Source organism: Lontra canadensis, unplaced genomic scaffold, assembly GCF_010015895.1.
Source record: "Lontra canadensis isolate GAN:19392208 unplaced genomic scaffold, GSC_riverotter_1.0 scaffold13, whole genome shotgun sequence".
NCBI classification, from domain to species: domain Eukaryota; kingdom Metazoa; phylum Chordata; class Mammalia; order Carnivora; family Mustelidae; genus Lontra; species Lontra canadensis.
The window spans coordinates 1184724-1195294 of NW_022631007.1; the positions used below are offsets into that span (position 1 = coordinate 1184724).

At 62.0% G+C, this 10571-nt stretch overlaps 1 protein-coding gene across 1 annotated transcript in view; it reads left to right on the plus strand.

Moving 5' to 3' along the window:
* The first annotated feature begins 7345 nt into the window (after positions 1-7345).
* The window catches only part of ASIC4 (acid sensing ion channel subunit family member 4), a 20974-nt gene continuing 17748 nt past the window's right edge, over positions 7346-10571 (plus strand). The window contains 2 exon segments of the mRNA XM_032857302.1: positions 7346-7663; positions 7666-8310. Of these exon segments, the coding sequence (XP_032713193.1) occupies positions 7346-7663; positions 7666-8310 (963 nt within the window).

The following is a 10571-nucleotide window of genomic DNA, read 5'->3' on the forward strand; positions in this document are numbered from 1 at the left end:
TGGGGCGTAGCTGAGTCAGGCCCCCCCCACATTAGCATTTAAATTGGAGTCGTTGCTGCGGGCTCATGAATAATGAATCTGGAGCCCTGGTAAATCTCCCCCTCCCACTGCCTTTAGCCTCTTGTGCCCGCTCTGCTTGGGAGGAAAGCCCCCAAGGCTCCCAGCCTGTCTGGCCCCTGCCTTCACCCCTGCTTCAGCACTGAGGGCTCGCCCGCCTTCCTGTTCCTCTTCACTGGGCCTGGCTCGAGCTCCGAGTGTGCGGATTCCAAAAGGAAGGATGCAGGATTCTGGCTGGGCTGTGGGACGCTGGCGGTGGGCTCAGGGACTGAGAGCCACGGGCCTGATACTGGGTCACCAGTGGCTGCTTTTCTCAGTTCCTGCCCAGCCCGGCCCCAGCCTGTTTTCCGCTTTGCCAGCTCCATCTGCTCCTGGCCTGGCTTTTGGCAGAGTGGGGGTTCTCCTCACCCGAGGCCTGCGTGGGGTCTGTCTCTTACTCCCCTGGCAGGTCGGGCAGACCTAAACTAGTGCCTCGTCCTCCCCAAGTCCGGGAGTGGGGGTGGGGGGGGTGCTCATGCTGGGAGGGGAGGGGCCCTGGCCACCTACCACCACCCTGACTCCGCCCTTTGGGAGGTCTCAGTCCTCTCCACATTCCCCAAACCCCAGAGCAACCCAGCCATCTCTCATGTTTGTCCATGACCCCCATGTACCCCCTCTTGGTACCCCCCTTTCCCCAGCTGTGGGTGCAGAGCTTAGTTGCCAGATGAGCTGGTAATGATCGTAATCTGCTAATTGAGAGGAATCTAATTACCCAAAGAGAATGGGGGGGCAGGGCGTGGGTGGGAGGGAGGAGGGGGTCCTGGCAGCAGGCAGGGGTGGCAGGCGGCGGCGCCGGGACCTCGTTATCAGCACCGGAGTCTGGGACAGAGCCCAGGATTTCATAGCTTCTTAGCTGGGCCATGGGGAAGACCTGCTCCCCCAGTAGCCAGGCTGAGGATAGTATGGGGATTGGGTTGGATGTGCCCTCCCGGGCCCCCTCCGGCCCAGCAGGCTGCATGAGAGCAGGCGTGAAAGGAGCCGGGCTTCAGCAGCCCAGACCTACAACCTGCCTGTGCTTAAACTCTTCCCCATCTCCCGGCCCTTCCTCCAGCCCAGATCTTCCATTTGCATGGGGTGGGGAGGGGGCCGCGGATGCCTCCTATGGGCCTGGGGTCAGCTCCCTGAGGGAGAAGCCGGGAGACGGCTGGGCTATGGATCTGGGACCGGGGTCTCTTCCCTGCCCCCACCCCAGTCCTGACCCTTCTGTTCCAAGTGGTTGGCAGAGGCCATGGCAGCTCCATCATAAATATGATAATTTAATTATTTTCTCAGCAAAACACCGTGAAATCCAATAAGTCTGTGTCAGGCCCTGGCCCCCGGGACCCCCCTCCTAGACCCAGTGGGGGTGGGGAGAGGCACTGGAAGGGGAAAGGGTCAGTGTTTGGGATGGGGGGATAGCTACTGTAGCTGGGATCTTTGAAACCTGACCCCTTCCACCAGGCTGGCAGAGTCCCTATCGAGTGCTCCAGGGGAGGTCTTAGGAATTGTAACGCCCTCCACTCCTCTCCGGCTCTTGTCTGCCCTGGGAAAGACAGCGCCCCATCCATCTCTGAGGGCACAGCTCAGGGCCCACGATGTGGGAGCCCCCTTCTCCTCCACGTCTAGGTCTTCATTGGCCCTGTATGGGTAGGAGGGTGCTGGTCCCCAAAGGGTTTGAGGAGAACCAAGGGAACTGGGGTGGGAGGTGGGGGGATGAGCAGGGGAAGGGATGCGGGGGAGGGGTGCGCTCCTGCCATTAGTGCTTTTTTAGGTTTCCATAAAAAGATTATTCTGTAAAATCAGTGAGGGGGAGCAGACTTGTGGGGGGGGGGCCCTGGCGCCCAGCGGGATGGGGCGATGGGGGGCGCGTGCCGGCTCTGGCTCGAGCTTGGAGAGAAATCTGGATGGGCTTCAGGAGCCAGGGAGGGGAAGAGGCCGAGCCAAGAACACAGATGGGGGGGAGGTTGGCCGGGGTGGGGTGGAGTGGGGGCAGGGCCCTCCTCTCCCTCCTGTTCCCTTTGGCGAGGCTGACCTGGGCCCCAGTCCCACCCCAGTCTCCATCCCCTCCCCCCTGGCGCTTAGCAGCCATTATCGGGGGAGCAGATTGCCACCCCCTCCCCCTCTCCGGGAAGCAGGCACAGCTGGGGCCCCGCCACATCTGCCGCATCAGCACGGAGCACAGCTGGGTGTGCCCAGAGCCGCGCTCCCCAAAACACAAAGGGGAGGGTGGGGGCCAAGGAGAGCCTAGACCCCGGAGACAGACACACTGACACCTCTGCCAACAGACACACTCCTCAGGGTGAAGGTACACCCACCACCACCACACACGCGCTCCCTCCTGTGCAGACAGGAGAACTGACAAACACGCAATTACTCTGCCCCTCCCGCCACCCCCGCTCCCCCCCTCCCGCCCCTTCTTCCTCCTCCCCTTCCTTCCCTCCAGGCTCCCCTCCGCTGCCTGGGCCACCTCGGTTCTTCTGGAGGGAGCAGGGGCCTCCCCTTTCCCGAGCACCCCATTCTGAGAGGCCTGGAGAACAGGAGGGCAGGAGGTAGTGAGGGGCTGCAGGTCTGAGCCGGGAGCCTGGGCAGAGCTGCTGTCCTCCCTCTATTCCCATACTCCTCGCCACAAAGAAATCCCCTGTGGAGCCCTGGTTCGTGCCTCTTTGGGTGTGATGGGGTCTCTATCCCAGGGCCAGCTGGCTGAGCACCCTTGACTGGTGCTCCCCATGACGGTGTTCCATCAGCCACCTCAAGGAGGCTCTGTGTGCCCTCTGTTCTTTAGCCTGGAGCTCAGAGGCTCCCGGGGCTATTCCCTGCCACCCCCCAATCTGGCATGCACTCCACTGATTAGCTCTGCTACCCTTGGCGTGTCCAGGGCATGGGGGCTCGCCAGTAGTGGTCAAGTCCCTATCCCCAGAGAGATGAGCAGGGACCTCTTCTTTCCTGTCTTTGCCAGGAGATAGCCACCTTCTGGCCCTCTGATTTAATCTGGCCCCTTTCACAGCCCTCGCTTCTCCCGCTCATCTTCTTGGTCCTGATGTCCTGCCCTCAGCCCTCTCCTTCCTGCCCCGCACCCCCGTCCCCCGTCCAGCGCCGTGCCCCCGCCCCTGCCCCTCAGAGCTTTAATCCCTCCTGCTGCTGTGCCGCCTTATCTGCTCCCAGCAGCTTTCACTGCTGCAAAGCCCTCTCCCCCTCCTTCTCTGGATCTTTTCCCCCTCCTTTCCTGGCTCCCTCTTCTCTCTGACCAGCACCCCCACTCCCAGCCTCTCTCTGCCTCTCAGGCTCCCAGGATGGCTTCTAGCTGACACCAAATTTGTACTCCAGTACCCTTTGCCCTGTCTCCAGGCTCCAATCTGAGGTTGCCCACCCACGCCCACTCAGGTCCCTTCCTCCTCCCAACCTGCCCCCCCAAAACCCTGCAGGCCCCAGAGACTTGGGAAGCTTCTGCCTCGCCAAGAATTTTTCTTCTTTCTTCCCTGCTCTCCCTTTTCTGGTCCCCTCCTCAGTTCCTCCAGCCACTGGCCCCTCGATCTTGGGCCTGGTGCCCTTCAGCCCCCAGTGATCCATGGCCTCAGGTTGAGCATCCCCAGAAGAGGATGGGATCAGGCCAGGCTGGCCCTACGTAGGACGGGGTAGGGGGTGCAGAATGCTGGCCAGCAGTGGGGGCAGGGTCTGGCGGTGGGACGCTAACCCTCTTCAGTCGCCTCCGATCACGTCCTGGCCTCCCCACCCCCTTCGCTGGAACTCTCATTAACCGCTTCTCCTGCCTCGTCCGCAGCATAAATAACCCAGATAAATCAGCCGCCGTCCGCCCCCCGCCCCTCGGCCCCCGCACAGCCCGTTTGTCACCGCTGCTCGCTCACCAGCCAGGCCTGGCCCAGTCCCATCCTCCGCCCCCCCCATCCTTGTCCCTTCCCGCCCACATCTGTCCCACACTAGCTCATCCCTTGGTCCGCACCAGAGCCAGGATTGGGACAGGTGTCTGGGCTGGGAAGGGTGGCCAGGAGGTGCCGTCCATCCTCTGGGAGCGGAGGAAGCTGGGGACTCTCTCTAGGAGAATGCTAAAAGTTTGGGAATTGTGTCATTTATGAGTGGGCCACCCAGGAAAGGGGGCTGGGGCCCACCCAAGGTGAGAAGGGACAAATACAGACAGTGGGCGGAAGGGGGGGGGATCTGCAGAGGTGGGGGGAGGGCAAGTCCCGAAAGCCCGGTGTGGTAAGGACCTTGGAGGCTCCCTTTGGAACCCCCAAGCTGGATCACGGGAGGTCTTTAGTTCTTCCTTTGAGGCCTCTTGCCCAAATAAAACCTGTACCTTCTCAGGTGCTCTGGCAGAACCTTCCTGCCCTGTCACTTCCCTCACTCTTCTGCCCCCTATTCCCATGCTCTCTGCCTTGTCCGGCTGTACAGATGCCACTCTAATCTCTCTGCCTAATGGTCCCTCCACGGCCGTCAGGAAGCCTCGGCCATCAGGAAGCCTCATTCACCCTCTAGGGGGTGGGAGTGGGTGGAGAATTGGACCAGGAATGGGGACAACTGAAGAGCAGAGGAAGCCTGCCCCTGCAGCCCCCTCACCCCTGTGTCTCTCCTGTGCCCCACACCCACTCCCAGCCGAGTCCCAGATGGACCCTCCCCCTCTGCTCTCACCCAGCACAGGTCCTGGCCAACCACACTTGGGCCCCCCCCCCATGCTCACTGCAGGGGTGCAGCTGGTCCCAGGGGGGTAGGTGGGGGAAGCCAGGAGGGGATGGGGGAGTTTGGGCACAGGGCGGGGGATGGGGGTGGGGAAGAAGCTGGGCCGGGCCCCAGGGACCAGCTGGGCAATGAGCCGGGGAAGCAGCCGGGAGGCTAAATGAGGGAGATTATCACCCAACTGCAGCCGGGCAGAGAGGGAGGCAAGCAGGGAAGTGGGGAGGGGGGGGGAGGACGGGGGGCCAGAGGGGAAGGGGGTATGGGGAAAGGGGGGGCAGAGGAGACAGAAGAGACCAGAAGGGGAGGCATAGGATGAGCGGAGGGGATGTGGGAGGGGGCTCCCACCAAGCGTAAACAGATTCCTAGGGGTCTGGAAGACTGGGTGATGGGGACCTGGGGACAATTGAAGACAGATGGCTGTGGGGTAGGGCTGTGAGGGGTGAGTGCAGTGAACTGCTCGATGCTCCATTTCCGCATGGCCTGGAACTCCCCCTCTCCACCCACTCCCCAATTTCATTCCTTCAGAGGCTTCCTGCCTTGCCCTCTGGAGGAAAGAGGGTGTGATGTGGGCTGATGATGGAGGCCAGTATGTTAGGGGAGTATGACCCTGTGATCCTAATAGATCACAGAGTAATTTAGGAACATGCATTGAGTCCAGGATAGTGAGGACTGGGGAGAGCTTGGGGGGCAGCTCCCCGCTTTCTTGGCAGAGCCCCAGACTGAAGTAACCTTAAAAAAGCAATTAAATCACCTTTAAAAAAAAAAACCCAGTAAAGAAAAATCAATACTAGGAGAAAGGGGGAGAGGCTGGGGGAGGAGGAGGTGGGGTGGAAGCACTAGAAGGGTCTGGGAGGCTAGTGGAGAGGGCAGAGCATGGCAGGGGGCTTCCTGGGCAGGGGGCACTGTCTGTGGTCACTCAGAGGTTCTGACTGCTAACTCAGCAGCTGCTTCCTGTGCCTTCCCCACTTTCCCCTCTGGGATGCTGCCAGAAGTAGCCCTGACCCCAGGGGTCTCCTCTTCCTGGCTGGGGGAGCTGACTTGGGGGAAGCCTAGCTGTAGCACCCCCCACCCCCGCAAGCTACTTTGAGGAGAGGCTGGGGACCACCCCAGCAGGGTGCCAAGCATGGCTGGGGCTCGGGGTTGGTGGGCTCCATGCTGGGGTGACCAGTGACTGATGAGGCCTGACCTGGCCTCGTAGCCAGAGTGGGCACTGAGTCCCTGCTCCCCAGGGTAGCCACCCCTCCTCGGGGTCCAGGCGGGGGCTGCGACTGGCAGGGCTGGCAGGGCAGGCCTGACGCAGGGGAGGGGTGGCCTCTGGGCAACGGGTAGACCTGGGGCTCTAATCCCCAGCAGCTGCCGTTTCCCTCAGATCGATTCCCTTCTCACTTTTTTTTCAGCTGCTGGTTCCGCGGCTCGGATCGATGGAGCCGCCTCCCCCGCCCCTCTGAGCTTCCTCTCCCTGCTGCTCATTAGCGCCCCAATTAATCAGCGCTCCCCTTTCGTCTAGGGACGACTTCCTCCCCCCCGCCCCCGTGAGGGCGCACGTTCTCACATGGGCCCCCCAGAACACCAGCGGCTCACTGTGACCACCCCACCCCAGGAGCACCAAGGCATTTCCTCCTGGGCTGCCAACAGGGGCCCCACCCCTGCCTGTGATAACAACGCACATGCCTGCTTCCCCTCCGCAAACCCACAGCCACGCCAGGGCTCCCTCCACCCTACCGTGCCTGTCACCCTCCGCTTCTGCTTCTGGGATAGGACTCCCTCCTGGTCAAGCCCACACGTTTCTCCTCCCTCCCAAATCCCCATCTGGGCTCTTCCTCTCTCTCCATTCCACACCCTCTCCTGCACCCATCAGAACTCTTCTCTGCTCCCTGGCCTGTTCACACCCTCTCCCCCCACCCCCAGCCCGGCCTGGCAAGAGATTTGGGATGTTTGGATTAGCCCAGTGGCCACAGATATGCGAGTCAGCCAGGGCGTTCCTCTGCCCCAGACCCACGAGTGACTGAGTTTGGGGGGATGGTAGGGGGCGGCCAGAGCCCTGGGGCAGGCAGGGTTATGGTGGGTGTTGAAGTTGGGAGCAAGGCTCCAAGGAAGCCAAGAATCTTGGTGGAGTCACTGTTACCCCCTTTTCTGTCTTGCCTGCCTCCTCTGCCCTCTCCTCCCTCATTCAAACAAGTGGCTCTCCCAAGGAGTTTCTGGAAGCTGCTCTGAGTGGGGTAGTGGGGGCAGGTGGTGGTTGGGCGCTGGAGTCAGGAGTCAGCGAAGTGGGGGATGGAGTTGGCTGACCCTTCCCGGGGGCGTGGTCCCGAAAAGTGGCAGAATGAGCGAGGACTCTGAGTGCAGATGTCTCCCCTGAGTGGCCTGGCAGTGGGGCCGTCTGGAGACCCCACGAGTGCCTAGGCTGTAGCGAGTTTGGGGGACAGCCCAATGAGATCTAGGGCAGGGGCTGGCGATCCTTGTCCTGGGCCAGTGGTGGGGGCTGCCCCCCGCCCCTGGCCTGGCTCCTGCAGCCAGTGGTGCCGGTGAAACGCTGTTGACATGTCCTGAATTATTAAGCATGGGGTGGGCTCCGGAGCACATGCTGAGCGGAGCGGCTGGAGCTGCGCGGTGTGGCGGAGCAGCGCTCACTCCCTCGCTCGCTCACTCGCTCGCAGGGACACACGCAGGGGCTGACAGCTGTGCTGGTGCTGATAAGGGAAGCCACAAGGAGACGATCGAGGAGAGAGACAAGCCGCGGCAGAGGCAGCAGCAGCACAGGCAGCACCAGGGCTGCGGAGCTGCTGGGAGTGGGAGTGACTCCCCCACCTCAGGCCCCCACCCTGTCCCCGTCCTCCTCCCGCTTGCCCTGAGTTTAGAAGAGCAGCCGCTGCCACCACCGCCACTCCGGAGGGCACCGTGGGCTCCCAACCAGGGAGGGACAGGGGCAGGGAGGCTCCGGCCAGTCCCAGCAGCCGGGGACAGATGCCGATCGAGATTGTGTGCAAAATCAAATTTGCAGAGGAGGATGCGAAACCCAAGGAGAAGGAGGCAGGGGATGAGCAAAGCCTCCTGGGGGCGGCACAGGGGACAGCAGCCCCCCGAGACCTGGCCACCTTTGCCAGCACCAGCACTCTGCATGGGCTGGGCCGGGCCTGTGGCCCAGGCCCCCACGGACTGCGCAGAAGCCTGTGGGCACTGGCCCTACTCACCTCACTGGCCGCTTTCCTGTACCAGGCTGCCGGCCTGGCACGGGGCTACCTGACCCGGCCTCACCTGGTGGCCATGGATCCTGCTGCGCCAGCCCCAACAGCGGGCTTCCCGGCCGTCACCCTCTGTAACATCAACCGCTTCCGACACTCGGCCCTCAGCGACGCTGACATCTTCCACCTGGCCAACCTGACGGGTCTGCCCCCCAAGGACCGGGATGGGCACCGTGCCGCCGGCCTGCGCTATCCGGAGCCCGACATGGTAGACATCCTCAACCGCACCGGCCACCAGCTCGCAGACATGCTCAAGAGCTGTAACTTCAGTGGGCATCACTGTTCCGCCAGCAACTTCTCCGTGGTAAGTCCTGCTGGCGGGCCGCCTGGACTGGGGTGGCCAGAGGCTAGCAGGGAGCGGGGGAGGGGGGCAGGGAGGGCCCTGGGGTATCCTCACTGGGGCTTCCCTTCCTTCCACCACCAGCGGCTGGCCTCGTGTCTTCCCCAAGCCCGGTGTTTCCCTCTGGCTTCCCGGGCCATGAAGCAGGGGACGCTCCTATGGGCTTACCCAGGTGCTGCTGCCGCTCCTCTCCTCCACTCTGCTGCTGCTGCAGTGCCCAGGTCTGGGGGCCGGGTGGGGGGCGGGGTGGTGCCTGGAGTGGGCCCAGGAGCCCGGAAGCCAGGCAGCTTGCGGGCGAGGGATGCCCTGTGCTGAGGCTGGAGCAACTGATCCCCACTTGTCTGTTGTTCCCTTTTGCTTCTGTGGCTACTGGATTCTTCTCCCCACTGGACAAGGGTGATGGGTAGAGGGTGTCTGGGGGGCTCCATCAAGAGAGGGACTCAGGACTCCCTCCTGGGGAGCTGGCCCGACCGGCAGGCTGGAAGCAAAGATCTTGATCTTCCCGTACACTGGGTACCAGTGTCTCTTCTCGGTGTCTGTGTCTCTCATACACACCCCCTTTCACAGACTCTCTCACACATCCCTCTTTCATGCTGCCCCTCCAGCTTCTCCCGCTTTCCCTCCCTCCGTTTCCTGGGTCTTGCTGTTCCCTTGCCCAGCTCTGGCTCTTACACTGAGAATCACTCATTCACTCTTGTGTGCCTGGTTCACCCTCGCTGCGACCCAGCACACGCGCACGCACGCGCGCGCGCACACACACACACAGCCCTGATGCTGGGGACAGTCTCCTGCGCTGCCTGTCTTGTACTCAGAGTCCCTGTCACGACACTCACGTGCACACCTGCACACCCACACACCGAGAGCTCATCTCTGTGCCCGTATCTCAGTGCTCACTTAGCTGAGGACGGGGCCACACAGTGGATGCCATCCCCTCTCCAGATGCTCCCCCCCCACCCCTCATCTATCTCAATCCCTGCTCCCCGTGTGGGGACTGCTGGTGCCATCTCACATGGGTGTGAACACAGACACACACTCTCACTGGCATTGAAGTGTCCGCTCGGGCTGCCCTCTCATAGTCAGCTGTGAGCATTGGGGGTGTGTCTCGCATGCTATCTGTGTGTCTGTCCACCAGTGCTCCATTCGCCCAGGATCACGGGGTATCCCTCATCCCTGGTGCTTGTGCTGCCCGTCCCCAGTCCCCAGTCAGCTCCCAGCATTGTGTACATATACGTGGCAGCAACACGGTACCCACTCCAGCCAGCCTCTAGTGGCCCGCCCCACAGATGGGAGCCGGGAGTGGGGGGCTCACCTTCCTCCTGCCCAGGTTCCCATTCACTCACCACCTCAGCATCAGCGGGAAACATGCCCCTAGTAGGCCTCCTAAGGCTCCTTGCACTGCCACCCATTCCTCAGCCTCTGGGTGATCCTGCCATGGGATGTAGGGGGAGTCTGGTAGAAATGGAAGAAGGGACAGGAAGGAGGGACACTGCTGGGTGGGGGGGGGGGCTGGGCTTTTGTGCGGATACACGCCCCTCTTCTAGGGAAAAAAAAATCACTACTCCTAAGCCCAGGACTGCAGGAGTCCCCAAGGAGGAGGTGAGGTGTTGAGAGTGTGCATGTGGCCTTTGAGGTCCCTGGGACCCTTCTGTCTGACATCGTCACCCCTCAGAGTTGGGGGGGGCAGGCAGAGCCCAGTCTCAGCAGGTGCTGTGGGGGCAGAAATCAATGGGAGCTTTGTGTCCCTAAGCAGGAGGTTGCATCTCAGGCCCCGGTTGGGGATAGAAAGGAAAGGGGAAGTGTGTCGAAACCTTAGTGGGAAGGAGGGGAGAAGAGAGGAGGGAGAGATGGGGAAGGGGGAAGTAAGGTGAGGGAAGCAGGGATTTCCTGCCCCACTCTAGGAAAGGGAGAGGTGCCTGGAGGTTATGGGAACAGGGAGTCTCTGGGAATCCAGAGGTGGGTGGATGAGAAGGATGGACATCCCGCAGGCCTTTTCATATGCTGGGCTGCAGAAAGGAGGGTGAGGAGGGTGGGAGAAGTTTGTGGGTCTCAGCTCTGGGGTTGTGGCATATCCTAGAGGAGCAGAGGGCCAAAGCAAGCACTGGGGGACAGGAATTCCCTTTTTGATCCTGCTTTCTGTGTCCCCCACCCAGTCTAGACCCCATACCCTTCTGCCCACACCCCATCCCCCATTTGCTGAATGTAACTCTCCCTTGGACCTGGCCTTC